Source organism: Natator depressus, chromosome 6, assembly GCF_965152275.1.
Source record: "Natator depressus isolate rNatDep1 chromosome 6, rNatDep2.hap1, whole genome shotgun sequence".
NCBI classification, from domain to species: domain Eukaryota; kingdom Metazoa; phylum Chordata; order Testudines; family Cheloniidae; genus Natator; species Natator depressus.
This window is the reverse complement of record NC_134239.1, coordinates 60,186,910-60,206,067: the sequence shown is the minus strand read 5'-3', so window position 1 is coordinate 60,206,067 and position 19,158 is coordinate 60,186,910. Positions and strand designations below refer to the sequence as shown.

Genomic DNA, 19,158 nt, shown 5'->3' with positions numbered 1-19,158 from the left:
GCATGGGGACTAGTGGAGGAAGGGCAGTAGCATAACTTCAGAGTATCTAGTTTGGCTGGTGTTAAAGGGCTGAATTTATTCCTTTCTGTAAAAGATGTTCATAAACCCAATACCCCACTGATACAGAAAGAATACTCTCTATTTTGCACAAATACATAAGCCCACTAACCTACTACTTTCATGGGACAGTGACTGAATCACATCTATGTATGGCATCTGCTGCAGGGATCTCATAAACTTTGGTTTACGAAGCTATGAAACTAGTCTTGCTGATGCTTCCTTTAATTCTATTTCACTCTGGGAATGCATTGACCATTTTGGGTTTTTTTATCAGTTAATTTCCTTCTCATTTTTGTTCATTCATTCTGATCTTCATTTTTGTCACATCTCCCCTGCCAAGCAGCCAACATACCCTGCATAGATCCTTCTTCTCTGTGTCTCAGACACAGCTTGACCAACTCTGCTCAATGAGATCTTTCTGACTCTTCATACAATCATAGAAGGGTAGGACTGGAAGGGACCTCAATAGGTCATCTAGTCCAGTCCCCTGCACTCAAGGCAGGACTACGTAATAACTAGACCATTCCTGGCAGGTGTTTGTCTCACCTGTTCTTAAAAACCTCCAATGATGGAGATTCCACAACCTCCCTGGTTAATTTGTTCCAGTGCTTAACTTCCCTGACAGAAAGTTTTTCCTCATGTCCAACCTAAACCGCCCTTGCTGCAATTAAAGCCAATTGCTTCTTGTCCTATTCTCAGAGGTTAACAAGAACATATTTTCAGCCTTCTCCTTGTAACAACCTTTTAATGTTTTTGAAAACTGTTATCATGTTCCACCTCAGTCTTCTCCTCTACAGACTAAATAAACCCAATTTTTTCAAGCGTTACTCACAGTCATGTTTTCTAGACATTTAATCATTTTTGTTGGTCTCCTCTGGATTTTCCCCAGTTTGTCATCATCTTTCCTGAAATGTGGCACCCAGAACTGGACACAATTCTCCAGCTGAGGCCTAATGAGCATGGAGTAGAGTGGAAGAATTACTTCTCATGTTTTGCTTACAACACTACCTGCTAATACATCCCAGAATGATGTTTGGGTTTTTTGCAACATTGTTACACTGTTGACTCGTATTTAGCTTGTGATCCACTATCAGCTGCAGATTCCTTTCCACAGTACTCCTTTCTAGGCAGTCATTTCCCATTTTGTATTTGTGCAATAGATTGTTCCTTGATAAGTGGAGTACTTTGCATTTGTCCTTATTCAATTTCATCCTATTTACTTCAGACCATTTCTCTAGTTTGTCCAGATAATTTTGAATTTTAATCCTATTCTCCAAAACATTTGCAATCCCTCCCAGTACTGGTATTGTCCACAAACTTTATAAGTGTACTCTATAGCCATTATCTAAATCATTTATGAAGATATTGAGCAGAACTGGACCCAGGACCTATCCCTGAGGGACCCTGCTCAATATGCTCTTCCAGCTTGACCGTGAACTACTGATAAACTACTCTCTGGGAACGGTTTTCCAACCAGTTATGCACCCACCTTATAGTAGCTCCATATAGGTTGCATTTCCCTAGTTTGTTTATGAGACGGTCATGCAAGACAGTATCAAAAGCTTTATTAAAGTCAAGATATGCCACAACTACTGCTTTCTCTGTATCCACAAGGCTTGTTACCTGTTAAATTAGGTTGGTTTGACATTAATTTGTTTTTGACAAATCCCTGTTGACTTTTACTTATCACCTTATTATATTCTAGCTGTTTGCAAATAGATTGCTTGATTATTTGCTTCATTATCTTTCATGTATTTCTTTGCTCATCTAGAACAGCTGCAATGTGCTAAGCAATGCTGATTCCATGGATTCCCCAGACTCCAGCAGTGATTTAAGTAATGAGAGCAAGGTAAGTTCCTTATTATTTATACAAACCCATTAATATATCTGGTGTATTTACAGACAAATGGTCCTGCCAAGAGGAGCTTAAAATTTAAAGTATATAGGAACATAGGCATTAACATAATGGATCAGACCACTGTCCATCTAGAGCAGTGTAGTGTCCTGCCTCACAGTGGCAATTATCAGATGGTTCAGAGGGAAGCACAAGAAACCCCTTAGTGCACACTTATGGAATAACCTGTCTATAGGGGCAAGTTTCTTCCTAACCACCATTGTTTAGTGATGGACTTTTGCCCTGAAGCATGAGGGTTTATAACACTTCTAAATATTTTTTGTAAATTCTGTTTTACATAACTCTGGATATCTAACCCTTTTTTGAGTCTTAGTAAAGATATCTAGTTGAAGAGATTAGTAGGATGCAAGGAGAGATGACAACAGGTAAAGTGATGGGAATGTGAAGGACACAATACAAGATCATGACGTTACCTGTTTTCACATTAAATCCCTTTTATCCTGCATTAATTTTTGTTACATTGGTGTATGCGTGGTAGTCAGTCAGAAGAATAATTTTGCTATTTGTATTACATTAGAACTCAGAGGCCTGGGTCAAGATTGGGACCCCATTGTTCTAGGCACTGTACATACACATAGGCCTTGGACAGTCCCTGTCCAAAGGAGCATAGTCTAAAAATACAAGGATGTGACACAGGGAAAAGGAAAATGATACAACAAAGTGGTGATGGTTATGCTCAGACATGTTAGCACTGATCAAATGGTCGACGTATTTTTAATTAAGTGGGGGCGGGGGTGATGTGGGCATCCAAAAGCCCTGAGGATGAGGAGGTGACAGTAACAAAAATGGAAGATGAGGGCTTTGACAAGGGTTTTAGTATTGTGGATAAAAACAAAAGGTCAAAAGTTCAGATCTTAGAAGTGTCAAGGAGGAAGAAGCAACAAGATTTGGACACAGACAAAATGTGTGGGCCAAGGGAGAGAGAGGAGCAGAGGATAATCCCCACGTCACAAGTTTGAGACTTTGAAATGTAATAGGGTCTTTTTAACTACCAATGGTGCTTACCAAGCTTTAAAAACCAATTTCTCCCCAAAGGAGAATGTTCGGAGCTGTTATTGACTATCCACTGATGTCCTGTTGTTCCTACAAAATAGAACCTTAAAACAGAAGAGAACTTCACTGATAGTTTTTCAGTGATATTGGTAATGGTCAGTGTCAGAAAGACTTACATGTTGCTGCAGGCTCAGCATGTTTATGCAAATCCCTGTTCCCTTCATTCAGACACAGCATTAGGCTCTTCTGTTTCCACCCTAGATACAAATGACTTCACTTGCTGTTTTCAATGCCCACAGCTTCTCTCTGAATCTGAAGGTAGAGTTCGTGTAGAGATGCATGAAGACCACTGTATCTTCATCATTGAAGGAGCAGAGAAGCCAGATGAGGGGGTTTATAGAGTTACAGTAAAGAACCCAGCAGGAGAAGATAAGGCTGATATCACAGTAAAGGTTATTGGTAAGTGACTGACAGGAATAACCAGTCTCTGAAAAACTCTTGAGTTCAGTGGGACAGACCTACCCTCATTCCTGCAAACCTGAGAGCAGCTCTGACTCTGAGTTCAAAGAGGTGAAAAATGACCATATGAGAGGAATATGTTTTATAAAACTTGACACAAATGTTTTTTCTAAGTAGCTTCCCTTGTATTCCCCATCTGGGAGGAGAAAGAATTGTTCCCATTCATAAAAATTAGGCTATATGAATATCCTTCCCTTCCATTTCCCTACATTTTTGAATGTCAGTGATCCAGTCTCTTCTCTCAGTGGGGTTTATATGTCTATAGAATGAAATCACTTTTTACCATTTTGTTGTGTAAGTTTTCAAACAGAAACTGCTTTATTATATGTATGGTAAACAGTTAATGGAATGAAGGGATATGTACATACGGTGTAAGATATTAAAAAGGACTGGAATTATTTAGCCTACAAAGGAGAAGAGCTAGAGGGGAGTTTGACTGAAGTACTCTAGATTATGAAGGGTGTTGTGAAAATCAATCAGCTCCTTCTTTATATCCTGGCCTGCATTATAAGAACAAGGGCAAACTGAACAAATTTAGAAGTGATAAAAGGAAATGTTTTTTGCATGCCATATTATAAACCTTTGTAGTTCATTGCTGTATGAGGTCATCGGGACAAATACTAAGGTTCTTTATATTATTAATTTCTGTTCTTAAATAAGGTAAGATAACATACGTGCAGCCATTGTATTACACATACTAACTAACCTCACTTCCCAATAATGCCTGGCATCCCCTGGCTCTCTCTCCATGATATGAGCATTTCTTGGAGAGCACAAGAAGTTTGGTTTGAATCTGACTATTGTCTACATCAGTGCCTAGTCCAATCTGGTATTGAGGACCCCTAGATGTAATCTGGGCAAAGCCACCATTTTCTGCACACAGCAGGCTCTAAGTGAGGATAACTCACCAATCCCTGTGAAATACAAGGACTTTGCAAATGTATTTGATAAAAATAATACTGATGCTCTGCCCCCACATAGGTCCTATGACTGCCCCACAGACCTCCATCTAGGGGCCAAAATCCCCTTTGTGCAAAATTTATCCCATCAGAACCTCAACTCAGGTTCCTACGGGAGTATCTTGATGAAAATCTGGCAAAAAATTTTATCCATCTGTCTGTGTCCCCCACTGTGGCCCCAATCCTGTTTTGTCACAAAATGGATGGCACCCTGCACCTCTGCGTATACTATTGAACACTGAACAATATAACCATCAAAAATAAATATCCCTTGCCATTGATCAACAAAGAAGTAGAAAGGGTCAGCTCAGCAAAAATTTCCACTAAAGCACCTATCACATAGTCTGGATCCGAGAGGGCGATGAATGGAAAACAGACTTTCATACTTGGTATGGACATTTTGAGTACCTCATGCTGCCTTTTGGTCTCTGTAACACCTCCACCATGTTCCAGCATTTGGTTAATGATATCTTCAGGGAGGTTCTGAACCAGTTTATCATAATCTATCTAGATGACAGTCTTATTTTTTCAGAAAACCAAACCTTGCATCACCAGCATGTCCAGTTGGTACTTGAATGTCTTTGAGCAAATGGCTTATATGGGAAGCCTGAGAAATGTGAATTTGATCACACTGCTGTGGACTTCTTGGGTTATACCATCTCTCCCAGTGGAATAAGTATGGATCCCAAAAAGGTTTCTGCAATTATGACTTGGGCAACTGCCAAGAGCATCTGTGATATCCAATGCTTTCTAGGATTCGCCAGCTTCTACAGATAATTCATCCAAGGATTCTCAAAAGTGGTGTTTCCAGTTACGCAACTGCTACAGAAAAACTCCACTTTCAACTGGACACCAGAAGCCCAACTGGCTTTTGATTGGCTGAAGAAAGCATTTACTTCTGCCCCTGTCTTAGTACGCCAAGATGCATCTAAACCGTTTTGTTGTTGAAACAGAGGCTTCCAATTACGCAATCAGGGTAGTATTATCTCAGTGATGTGGTCCTCAAATGACCTCCATGCTTGTGCCTTTTATTCTAGGAAATAGACACCTGAGGAACAAAATTACCAAATGTACAATAAGGAATTACTGGCCATCAAGGCTGCATTTCAGGAGTGGCACCACCATCTAGAAGGTGCGCGCTTTCCAGGCAACGTGTTCACAGATCATAAAAACCTGAAACATCTCTGAATGGGCACAGCCCGCAACCAATGTCAAATATGTTGGCCCCTTTTCCTTACTAGATTTAACTTCACCCTGATCTGCCAGCCCGGAACCCAAAATGGTGAACTCAGTGCATTATCCTGCAAGGGGAAGTTCCTAGATAAAGGGGTCCTCTTGAACCTGCCACTATATTGAAAGCCCTGCCATTTTGTGAATGTGCTCCAACGTTGATCTTTTGGCCTTGTAAACTCCTCACTGGTCAGTGATCTCCTTTCAGTGAAATGGATGTCAGTCAATTCTGACCCAAACTTCTCAGTCAAAAACAAGTTACTCTGGTTCAAGGATCGCCTTTATCTCCCTGATGGATCACCCCATCTAGCTGTACTCTGGCTATGCCACAATTCCCTGCTGGCAGGCCATTTTGGGTACTGAAAGACAAAGAAGCTGATCTCTCACAATTTTTGGTGGCCAAAACTATTCTCCTCCATCAAATCTTTACATTGCTTCCAGGGACACATGCAGCTGGATGAAGACCCCCACTGCCAAACTTCTGGGTGTCTGGATCCCACTTCCACCCATATCTCAACCTGGGGCCTTGATATCATAGAATCATAGAAGATTAGGTTGGAAGAGACCTCAGGAGGTCATCTAGTCCAACCCCCTGCTCAAAGCAGGACCAACCCCAACTAAATCATCCCAGCCAGGGCTTTGTCAAGCCGGGCCTTAAAAACCTCTAAGGATGGAGATTCCATCACCTCCCTAGGTAACCCATTCTAGTGCTTCACCACCCTCCTAGTGGTGATTAGGATATTTTCCTAATATCCAACCTAGACCGCCCCCACTGCAACTTGAGACCATTTTCCTTGTTCTGTCATCTGCCACCACTGAGAACAGCCTACCACCATCCTCTTTGGAACCCCTCTTCAGGTAGTTGAAGGCTGCTATCCAATTCCCTTCACGCTTTTCTCTTATGCAGACAAAATAAGCCCAGTTCCCTCAGCCTCTCCTCATAAGTCATGTGCCCCAGCCCCCTAATCATTTTTGTTGCCCTCCGCTGGACTCTCTCTAATTTGTCCACATCCTTTCTGTAATGGGGGGCCCAAAACTGGATGCAATACTCCAGATGTGGCCTCACCAGTGCCAAATAAAGGGAAATAATCACTTCCTTCAATCTGCTGGCAATGCTCCTACTAATGAAGCCCAATATGCCGTTCGCCTTCTTGGCAACAAGCGCACACTGTTGCCTCACGTCAAGTTCAGGATCCTGACACAGGGAAGAAAGGAGAGCAGCAGAATACGGACTTTAGCTTCCCAGGGGATCCTGCCCATCAGTTCCCTGTGGGAGTCAATCATAGAATATCAGGGTTGGAAAGGACCTCAGGAGGTCAGCTAGTCCAACCCCCTGCTGAAAGCAGGACGAATTCCCAACTAAATCATCCCAGCTAGGGCTTTGTCAAGCCTGACCTTAAAAACTTCTAAGGAAGGAGATTCCACCACCTCCCAAGGTAACGCATTCCAGTGTTTCACCACCCTCCTAGTGAAAAAGTTTTTCCTAATATCCAACCTAAACCTCCCCCACTGCAACTTGAGACCATTACTCCTTGTTCTGTCATCTGCTACCACTGAGAACAGTCTAGATCCATCCTCTTTGGAACCCCCTTTCAGGTAGCTGAAAGCAGCTATCAAATCCCGCCTCGTTCTTCTCTTCCGCAGACTAAACAATCCCAGTTCCCGCAGCCTCTCTTCATAAGTCATGTGTTCCAGTCCCCTAATCATTTTTGTTGCCCTCCACTGGACGTTTTCCAATTTTTCCACATCCTTCTTGTAGTGTGGGGCCCAAAACTGGACACAGTACTCCAGATGAGGCCTCACCAATGTCGAATAAAGGGGAACGATCACGTCCCTCGATCTGCTGGCAATGCCCCTACTTATACAGCCCAAAATGCCATTGGCCTTCTTGGCAACAAGGGCACACTGTTGACTCATATCCAGCTTCTCGTCCACTGTAACCCCTAGGTCCTTTTCTGCAGAACTGCTGCCGAGCCATTCGGTCCCTAGTCTGTAGCAGTGCATTGCATTCTTCCATCCTAAGTGCAGGACTCTGCATTTGTCCTTGTTGAACTTCATCAGATTTCTTTTGGCCCAATCCTCTAATTTGTCTAGGTCCCTCTGTATCCTATCCCTACCCTCCAGCGTATCTACCTCTCCTACCAGTTTAGTGCCACCTGCAAACTTGCTGAGGGTGCAATCCACACCATCCTCCAGATCATTAATGAAGATATTGAACAAAACCAGCCCGAGGACCAACCCTTGGGGCACTCCACTTGATACCGGCTGCCAACTAGACATGGAGCCATTGATCACTACCCGTTGAGCCCGACAATCTAGCCAACTTTCTATCCACCTTATAGTCCATTCATCCAGCCCATACTTCTTTAACTTACTGGCAAGAATACTGTGGGAGACCGTGTCAAAAGCTTTGCTAAAGTCAAGGAACAACACGTCCACCGCTTTCCCCTCATCCACAGAGCCAGTTATCTCATCATAGAAGGCAATTAGATTAGTCAGGCATGACTTGCCCTTGGTGAATCCATGCTGACTGTTCCTGATCACTTTCCTCTCCTCTAAGTGCTTCAGAATTGATTCCTTGAGGACCTGCTTCATGATTTTTCCAGGGATTGAGGTGAGGCTGACTGGCCTGTAGTTCCCAGGATCCTCCTTCTTCCCTTTTTTAAAGATGGGCACTACATTAGCCTTTTTCCAGTCGTCCAGGACTTCCCCCGATCGCCATGAGTTTTCAAAGATAATGGCCAATGGCTATGCAGTCACATCCGCCAACTCCTTTAGCACTCTCGGATGCAGCGCATCCGGCCCCATGGACTTGTGCTCGTCCAGCTTTTCTAAATAGTCCCGAACCACTTCCTTCTCCACAGAGGGCTGATCACCTCCTCCCCATGCTGTGCTGCCCAGTGCAGTAGTCTGGGAGCTGACCTTGTTCGTGAAGACAGAGGCAAAAAAAGCATTGAGGACATGAGCTTTTTCCACATCCTCTGTCACTAGGTTGCCTCCCTCATTCAGTAAGGGGCCCACACTTTCCTTGACTTTCTTCTTCTTGCTAACATACCTGAAGAAACCCTTCTTGTTACTCTTAACATCTCTTGCTAGCTGCAACTCCAGGTGTGATTTGGCCTTCCTGATTTCACTCCCGCATGCCCAAGCAATATTTTTATACTCTTCCCTGGTCATTTGTCCAATCTTCCACTTCTTGTAAGCTTCTTTTTTGTGTTTAAGATCAGCAAGGATTTCACTCTTAAGCCAAGCTGGTCGCCTGCCATATTTACTATTCTTTCTACACATCGGGATGGTTTGTCCCTGTAACCTCAATAAGGATTCTTTAAAATACAGCCAGCTCTCCTGGACTCCTTTCCCCCTCATGTTATTCTCCCAGGGGATCCTGCCCATCAGTTCCCTGAGGGAGTCAAAGTCTGCTTTTCTGAAGTCCAGGGTCCATGTTCTGCTGCTCTCCTTTCTTCCTTTTGTCAGGATCCTGAACTCGACCATCTCATGGTCACTGCTGCCCAGGTTGCCACCCACTTCTACTTCTCCAATTCTTCTCTGTTTGTGAGCAGCAGGTCAAGTGGAGCATGGCCCCCAGTTGGTTCCTCCAGCACTTGCACCAGGAAGTTATCCCCAACACTCTCCAAAAACTTCCCGGATTGTCTGAGCACTGCTGTATTGCTCTCCCAGCAAATGTCAGGGTGATTGAAGTCCTCTCCGAGAACAGGGCCTGTGATCTGGAAACTTCTGTTAGTTGTCCAAAGAAAGCCTCATCTACCTCATCCTTCTGGTCTGGTGGTCTACAGCTGACACCCACCACGACATCACCCTTGTTGCTCTCACCTCTAAACTTAAACCAAAAACTCTCAACAGGCTTCTCTCCGGTTTCATACTGGAGCTCTGAGCAATCATACTGCTCTCTTACATACAGAGCAACTCCTCCACCTTTTCTCCCCGGCTTGTCCTTCCTGAACAGCGTATACCCATCCATGACAGTGCGTCAGTCATGTGAGTTACCCCACCAAGTCTCTGTTATTGCAATCATATCACAGTTCCTTGACTGTGTCAGGACTTCCAATTCTTCCTGTTTGTTTCCCAGGCTTCTTGCATTTGTGTACAGCAGGGGCGGGCAAACTTTTTGGCCTAAGGGCCACATCGGGTTTCTGAAATTGTATGGAGGGCCGGCTAGGGGAGGCTCTGCCTCCCCAAACAGCCAGGCATGGCCCAGCCCCTGCCCTCTATCCAAACCCCCTGCTTCTCGCCCCCTGACGGCCCCCCAGGACTCCTGCCACATCCAACCCCTCCTGTTCCCTGACGGCCCCCCGGGGACCCCTGCCGCATCCACCCACACCTGCTCTCTGTCCCCTGACCGCCCCTGGGCCCCCCCACCCCTAACTGCCCCCCTCGCTGCCCCATCCAACCCCCTCCTCTCCTTCCTGACTGCCCCCCCGGGACCCCTGACCCAGCCAACCACCCCTTCTCCCTGACCACCCCCAGACTCCTCGCCCCTAACTGCCCCCACCCCTAACTCCCCCCCACCCCCTTCAACCCCCCCCTCCTTTCTGACTCCCCCCCCCCCCCTCAGGACCCCTGCCCCATCCACTCCCCCTGCTCCCTGTCTCCTGACCGTCCCATCCAACCCCTCCTCTCCTTCCTGACTGTCCCCGCCCGGGACCCCGTCCCCATTCAACCCCTGTTCCCCGCCCTCTGACTGCCCCGACCCCTACCCACGCCCCTGACACTCCCTGGAACTCCCCTGCCCTCTATCCAACCTCCGCCCCCCCCCCCCCCCGCTCCCTTACCGTGCTTCCTGAAGCACCAGTGGCTGGCAGCTGCGCCATGCTGCGCAGCACAGAGCACCAGGTCAGGCCAGGCTCTGCAGCACCGCTGCCCAGAGCATTGCGCCGTGCAGTGGCGTGGCTCCGGGGGAGTGGGGACAGCCTCCCGGGCCAGGAGCTCAGGGGCCAGGCAGGATGGTCCTGCGGGCCAGATGTGGCCCTGGGGCTGTAGTTTGCCCATCTCTGGTGTACAGGCACCTAAGATAACTAGCCGATTGCCCTACTTTCTCAGTATGAATCAGGAGGCTTCCCCTGCTGCACCCTCCTCTTTGTGTTTCCTCCTGGTATCACACTTCCCCACTTACCTCAGGGCTTAGGTCACCATCTCCTGGCAAACCTAGTTTAAAGCCCTCCTCACTAGGTTAGCAAGCCTGCCTGCGAAGATGCTCTTCCCTCTCTTTGTTAGGTGGATACCATCTCTTCCTAGCAATCGTTCTTCCTGGAACAACATCCTATGGTCGAAGAATCCAAAGCCTTCTCTCCAACACCACCTGTGCAACCATGCATTTACCTCCACAATTCGATGGTCCCTACCTGGGCCTTTTCTTTCAACAGGGGGGATGTACGAGAACATGACTTGCGTCTCAGAGTCCTTTATCCTTCTTCCCAGAGCCACGTAGTCTGCAGTGACCTGCTTAAGGTCATTCTTGGCAGTATCATTGGTGTCCACATGGAGAAGTAGGAAGGGGTAGCAGTTAAATCAATAAATAGATTTAATCACTGACTTCCCCACTTCTTAGGGCTGCACAGCTATACTGATCGTTGTCAAACTCCACACCAAAATGGTGCACTTTTTGCCTTGTCAGAAGATCCCAACTGCACAAGCAATGGCTAACTTATTTTTCAACCACATCTTCAAGCTCCATGGGTTATCAACTGAGATTACATCCAACTGTGGGCCACAATTTGTCTCCCATTTTTGGAGAGAATTGTTCAAACTCCTGGAAGTCACCCTACACATTTCCTCTGCCTACCACCCCCAGATGGATGGACAAACAGAACGGATAAGCGAAATTCTAGAAAAATGTCTTCACTGCTTCATCAACATGACTGGATCAGGCTCTTGCCTTTTGCCAAGTTTGCTTACAATAACTCCGATCACAAATCAATCTGCCAAAGTCCCTTCTGTTTCAGTTATTGCTTCCAGTCCTGATTTCATCCATCTGTACCGCCAACCTCCCATGAGACCCTGCGGCCTCCAATTTCGTTGAACATCTCCACCACATTCAAGAGGAATTAAAATCACACAAACTCAGCCAAAGAGGACTACAAACAATACACTGACCTCCATCGACAGGATATGTCTCTCAGCTCAGCACTTGGACACCTCCCGACCCTCAAGAAAACTAAACCACTGTTATCTTGGCTCATTCCAGATCATTCAACAGATTAACCTCATGAACTTCAAGCTCCAGCTACCATGTACCATGAGTGGATACATCCAGTATTCCATGTTTTCTTGTTAAAAATATGTGGATAACTTATTTCCTAGATACACACAACCACCTCCACTCCCAATCTCGATTCAGGAGCAGAAAGAATATGCAGTGGCACAGAATTCCCCCAGGAGTAGCAAGAGGCAACCTCTCTCTGCAACAGCTCCCTCTGCCTGCCAAATTATGGAACAACAATGATGCATCTCAGGAATGCACCTATTCTGCAGGCCAGAGGAAATATGTTATGACTGCAGCCGTCAAAACCTTGGTGGGGTGTGGGCAGATTATACAGAGGACTATGCAGCTAAAATTTTGTATTTCACAAAGATGTGTCTATATATGTGTAGATTAAGAAATATGAATAATCAAACATAATTTAAAGTAAAAGCAACCTAACCTAGAAGCATCAAAGAGCAGGGCACAGTCTGGACTGAGGTAATGACTTATACTGTATCTGGTGCTTAGATGCTACAGATCTAGATCTGCACATTAGAAATACCATAGACAGACAGACAGTGTCTTCATAATGAAGGAGGAGAGATCTCTCACTAGGTTTGATTTGGTTGTGCGGATATCCTTGAGATATATAATGTGGAAAAATGCTCAACAAAAATGTTTAGTAACATAGCTGATGGCAAGGGTAATAATTTTGACACTCCCTCTCTCATACAATCTTCAGACGTTCCTGATCCTCCAGAAGCTCCCAAGATCATCAATGTTGGAGAGGATTACTGCACAGTGCAGTGGCAACCCCCTAAATATGATGGAGGCCAACCAATACTGGGTAAGAGTTGCTAAAAAGAAAGAGTCCTCCGCAGACTCATCTATACCAGTTACTGGCCCTTTAAAATGAGACCTGGGGCCTTTATCAGCATATTCATACGGAAATCAGATATGCTGACTCTTAAAACTGAGAGATGCACACTACTCATTCTCAAGCTATCGGAATCCTGGCCCTTTAATCTTGGGGGCAGAGTGCCTTGTATCTGCCCCATCTAAATCAGGGACACGTTTCACTGACAGACTTAAGTCTGTGTTTGGACAAGGGCACAAATGGGAATGTCTAGTGTCAAGGCAGAAGGAAACTAAAGTCAGACATTCCCATTCCACACTCTGAAACTTTGCTGAAGTCTATAGGGTCTGGACTTGCTTGAGTTTCCTTGTTTCAGCACAGTACACCCTTTATGAAGCCTCATGAGAAGCACTGTAGCTATGGATGATCTACTATATTCCTCCCTTTTAACTCCTCATACTATATTCTAGGAGAGTAGAGTTTGTATTAGATCTTTGTTTTTTCCCAAAAGAAAGGAGTAACTTCTATAGGAGTCACTGGTACCCTGTGCAGGAATAACAGGACCTGCGAAGTGTCCACTCCAGCCACCAAGGAGTTAATAGCTTAAACTATCAGATGTGAAGAAACACACCAGCAGTTGCCATGTTGCTGTTATCAAAAGCTCACAAAATAGTTTGAAAAGGTCACATCAATGCATCCGATGAAGTGAGCTGTAGCTCACGAAAGCTTATGCTCAAATAAAGTCGTTAGTCTCTAAGGTGCCACAAGTACTCCTGTTCTTTTTGCGAATACAGACTAACACGGCTGCTACTCTGAAACCAATGGTTCGGTTATGTGGAGCTGCTTTTGGTTGGGTCAGGTCATTTAAGTATTGTTTTCAATCCCTAATTAAAGTTTTAACTAATATCATGTCAAGGATTTTGCTATCAGCAAAACTAGAACAAAAACTGCAAATACTAATGTTTAGTGACAGTTAAGGTTGCAGCAGAATTCACTCTTTTCATTGAAACCCTTAAAAGTATGAAGATAAGTTAAGGGGAAAGATTTGTGCATTCCCTTCCATTTTCATATTGCCCACAACATTAACTTTGATGCATTCCAAAACCCCATAAGGCTTTCATGTCCATCTCCAATAGATAACAAAAAGCAATACAACTTCATTAAACTTACACTCGCTAGCACAAAATCTTAAGTGACCTCATATGCTTTTATATCAATAGATCAGCACATTTGACTGTCATGCTTTCCATGTGTTTGGAAAGTTATTCTGCCTTAACACTGTAGAGGTCACTGATACTACTATCACTGTAGTTTTTGCTTACTAATTTCCTAGGTTTTTATGGTTTTGATGTACAACAGTGGATAGCTTCCCACAGTCAGGTGAGAAATGGAGCAGAACGTGCCTGGGAATCAGAGAGAGAAACTGTGTTGCTGAAGCTGCTCCTGACTACATTGATACTCCTGAAGAGTGAGAGAGACTGAGGTGTACATCAGAAAATTATTTGTTTTATCCCCATTGAGAAGTTTTAAATATTTTATCCCCTTTTAAAAGTTACTGAAAGTAAGTACACCATGAGAAACCCTCCATGTTTAGAACTGATTACATAATCTATCAGCTGGAAGGAACCTCCGTGAAGAAGTCTGTGTCATCACTCGCTTCTAAAACCCTCCAAAGTCTTGCCTGGACTTCTGAAAATTGGATACAGCCAGCAGCAGCTGCAGGGTGTGTGTGTCTATATTACACTATGCAGTGTAGTTGTAGCTGCTTCGGTCCCAGGATATTAGAGAGACAAGGTGGGTGATGGAATATGTTTTATTGGACCAACTTCTATTGGTGAGCGAGACAAGTTTTCGAGCCACACAGAGCTCTTCTTCAGGTCTGGCATTACACTAGCAGTTTTATCTATATGGATCTCCCATCCCCGCCAGTATGAAGCATGCCACTCAGCTTGCCAAAATGCCCATGTGAAACACCTGCTGGTATGATGGCTGCCATCTTGGCCAACAATAGGGAGTGAATCAGTGACCTCCAGAGGTAAAAACATGAGTCTTTACACCTTATGCTAAAGAGCCAGCCTCTCAAGCTGAGACCTGTCATAGACTCACAGCCTCTGTAGATTAAAAACAAAGCAGGGGAGACCCTCTGACAGCAGGAATCTGGGCTGAAGGGGGAGCCGCAGCCTGCCCTGCTTTGACGGAGTGGGAGTCTGGGCTGAGAGCCGGAGCCACAGCACACCCTGCTCTGACAAGCAGAGCCCGGGCTGACAGCTGGAGCCCGCCCGGAGGTGACAAGGGGAACTGCAGCCTGCCCTGCCTGCTCTGCCAGTGGGAACCACAGCCGCATGGGCCACTGCAGGTCTCTTCACTAGTCCCATGAAGGGCGATCTTAGCAACTGCGAAACGTCAGACATCTGTTGCATGTTTTTTTCCCCCAAGAACTTAAAAACATTATCAGCAAGAAACAGCGAGAAACAGCTTATATGAGAAATGGATCGTTTTGTGACAAAGGGACAAAAGTGTACAACACAAGCCAAAGTGAGGGCAGAAGTGGAAGTTCCAGCAAAACGCAGAAGACAAAAATACGACAAAGCTTATTTCAAACTGGGCTTTACATGGTGCTGGTCCAGCGATGCACCAAGGCCTCAAGGTGTTGTAGGCGGCGATATACTGGTAAATGACAATATGTGGCCCTGCAAGCTATGCATCTCATTACCAGGACAAAAAAAAGTTGTTGAAGTCTAAGCACTGTTAACATGAACGCTACTGAGGCTTCTTACCATGTGGCTTTGTGCATTGCCAGAGCTGGTAAGCTGCACAACATAGGTGAGAAACTACTACTTCCAGCTGCAAAGGATATGTGTGGTGATGATAAAAGAGAAAGCAGCATCACAGCTAGACGTGATCCCACTTTCTAATGACACAGTTTCACACCGTATTGCGGAGATGGCCACTAATATAAAAGAGCAGCTCCTAGAAAGTGTTTGTCAGAGCCCATATTATTCAATTAAGATAGAGGAGTCTACCGATATATCAAATGCTACACAGCTACTGGTTATTGGTGGTTATCTGAGTTTCATGAATTAATACACTGGGTACCTAAAGCCCTCATTCCTTTTTTATCCACCTACCTATGCTAGTCAGGCTTCTCACTATTAACTGCAATGAAAACAAAGTATGGCTCCCGGCTTTCTGTTGAAGATGACTTATGTCTCTTCCTTTCTACACTGCAACCCTGAATTCCACTACTTTGTACAGCAAGGAAACAAACACACCCCTTCCACTGATAAGATAGGGCTGATTGATATTATACTGAATTAATACATCATTATTTGGTGTCATGTTTCCTAAAATGTTTGTGAAGTTTTATTTTAGCTGCTTCCATTTGTACTGTTTTTGAACTTAAAATTAATACTTCTGAAACTCCTACTGATCTATAATTGATCAAATCTTTACATTTTTATTATTTTTTGCAACATATAGGATTTTCAGTTTGTTATATTGTTTTACTAAACTATGGGGAGGCGTAGTCATTTTTTTCATAGCTCACCGAGTCTAACTATGTCAAATTTTGAGAACCCTGCTATATAGGATAACCCAAGCTGATTTATTTCAGAGTAAAAGCCGTGTTAGTCTGTATTCGCAAAAAGAAAAGGAGGACTTGTGGCACCTTAGAGACTAACCAATTTATTTGAGCATGAGCTTTCGTGAGCTACAGCTGATTTAGTCATTCTGAAAGGTAGTGTGTTGCTGTGGATAAGACTGGGATTTATCATGTTAGGGTATGTCTACACTGTGCCAACTGGCTTGTGCTATGGGGCTGTTTAATTGCTGTGCAGATGTTTGGGCTCAGGTTGCAGCTGAGCTCTGAGACCCTCCCACCTTGTAGGGTCCAAAAGAGAAGGCCCCACCTGGAGCCTGAGCATCTATACCGCAATTAAACAGCCCCTTAGTCTGAGCACTATGAGTTTGAGTCAGTTGGCGTGGGCCAGCCACAGATTTTTCATTGCAACGTAGACATAGCCTAACATGACAAACCCCAATCTTGTCCATGGCACCACACAGAGTGACTAAAATCAGTTTGGGTTGTCCTATCTCTACAGGATAAACCATGACCCTCTCCGAAAGCCAGGGATAGAATCCAGGACTGCTGATCACCAGTATTCTACTACTGACTAGTGTACCTATCCTTAGAGACCTGAGTTATGAGCCTAAGGTGGCCTTGCATAAGATCTCTGCTAACGTATTTTTAAAATGGAGGGGAGTCTTCAGCAGCGATTCCCTAACCATCTTCTAATTTGGGGTTTATGGGGTTAGTCAACAATAAGGGTATTGAATTGCATTGGAATTTAAACAAAAGTAGGAAGAGGTGAGATTTTAATTATTGGTCTTGTCTTTCCAAGACCAGGAAGTTTTCCTGTACACTACATGGGTACTTATTGAATCTCTCTCACTCATGTGTTTCTTTGTCTCCAGGAGTGAGTGACAGCGTTCAAGCCAAAACAGATTTATCATCAAATTAATTCAGCAGGTTCATCTTGGAGCTAATATTTACTATAATTACTAAAAAGTTATAAAATCCTCTACAGACAAAAGCTACCAATTTATGATTGATAGTCTAGCACATATAGGGCAACAATGTGGACAAAGGACAAGTCCCAGAGTGTGTCAGATTTCTTGGAGAAGCAGACAAAAAATGAGCAAACCAGTGAAAAATTGCCAAAGGGGGTGATTTTTAAATTCTTCTTATTCTCTCTGTATCAATTCATTTTTTTAAAAAACACCATGAAAAATTCAAACAGTGCTCAAAATTTATATTCAATGTTTTATTTTTTGCCATGTCAATAAGATTTTACAAAACAAAGGTTTGAAGTTCTTGTTAAAACTGAACTTTGTAATGCAACCTTAGCTAAAGTGCAACCAGTGCATAATAAATAACTGAAGATTTTAATGGGAAAAGTTGACAGTGGTGTTAGGCTCTCTTGAGTAGCTCACAGGTGTGAGTGCCAACCTCAGGGCAGACTGTCAAAAAGCAGGGCACAAACCCCAAACTAGTTGTGAGTCCTATACTTAGATTTCACCAACCAAATAATAAGTGTGAACTCCTCAAGCACTACAGCAGCCTGAACATGGAGTCTCAGATAGTCCCCTTCAGTACTCCAGTCTATTTTACCACCCAAGCAAACCTGCCTTTGTGACAGATGGTCCCTTATACCAAAAATCACAACAGTGTTCAGGTTACTCCCAATCCCAAAGGACCAGACACTTATCCCAGTTCAGTTGCACCTTAGACCTCACACCAATGATAATTATAGGATTGGCTACAAATGTTAACTAAAGATTTATTAACTAAGAAATAAGAGAGTTATTTACAAGGTTAAAGAAGGTAAACATACACACACAAATTAGTTACAGTCTTAGGTTCCAAAATGTATTAGAAGGTGCTGTGATATGCAAGCTTTCTATGTCCTGTAGAGCTAACCAAGGCTAAGCAGATTGGGGATCCCTTGCTTATGCTTAGAAACTACTGCCCTCTCTAAATTCCAAGCAGTATAATGATACAGGGATTCTCATTCCCTTCCCCCATAGTTCAAACTGATGGGACAAGTATTTGCACCTGTCTCCTCTTCATGGGGGTGTGTGGGACTATCAACAAAGTCTTTGTACTTTGATGTTTTACAATGGCTCCTTTGGTTTCAATGGGCCTTCCTGTGTGCGGGACCAGCACATCACATTAATTAAAGATTCTTTCCCATTTGGTGAAATTTCCCATTTCTCATCTGTCATTGTTCCATGAGGCCTAGGGGCCTTGGCATAAGCTGGCATCTGTCTCCCAGCGTCAGAAGTGAAAAATGTCAGGGGAAGTCATAATAATAGGATGTCACTCAAACCAAACTAGAATGATATTTGTTCTTCTAAATTATCTTCCATGCAAGAATCTCAATGCATTTCATATACAAATTATGTGGGAAGATTCATATAGTTTAAGACCAGAAGGGACCTTAGTCAGAGGTCATTAATTTTCACCCTGTTACCCCTACATTGAGACCAGTAACATGCATTTAATAAAGCATAACTTGTGTTTGGTGAAAGCACAACTTCCAGAAAGTTATCCAGTCTTAATTTGAACACAAGAGATGGAGACTTTACCACTTTCCTTGGTAATTTGTTCCAATAGTTAATTATTCTCACTGTTAAAATTTTTTGCCTAACTTCTAATTTGAATTTATCTGGCTTCAGCTTTCAGCCACTAGTTCTTGTTGTGCCTTTCTCCACTACATTAAATAACCCTTTAGTGCTTGATATTTTGTCACTATGAAAGTACTTATATGCTTCAGAGTAGCAGCCGTGTTAGTCTGTATTTGCAAAAAGAAAAGGAGTACTTGTGGCACCTTAGAGACTAACAAATTTATTTGAGCATAAGCTTTCG

General features: G+C 43.9%; 1 protein-coding gene across 2 annotated transcripts in view; it reads left to right on the top strand.

Annotated features, from left to right (window-relative positions):
* Window positions 1–19,158, top strand: part of MYBPC3 (myosin binding protein C3) — a 137,075-nt gene that overhangs the window by 67,391 nt on the left and 50,526 nt on the right. For both annotated transcript variants that reach the window (XM_074955459.1, XM_074955460.1), the window contains exons 20-22: window positions 1,832–1,909; window positions 3,268–3,427; window positions 12,618–12,722. In XM_074955459.1, coding sequence (XP_074811560.1) covers window positions 1,832–1,909; window positions 3,268–3,427; window positions 12,618–12,722 — 343 coding nt within the window. The remainder of the gene's footprint in view (window positions 1–1,831; window positions 1,910–3,267; window positions 3,428–12,617; window positions 12,723–19,158) is intronic.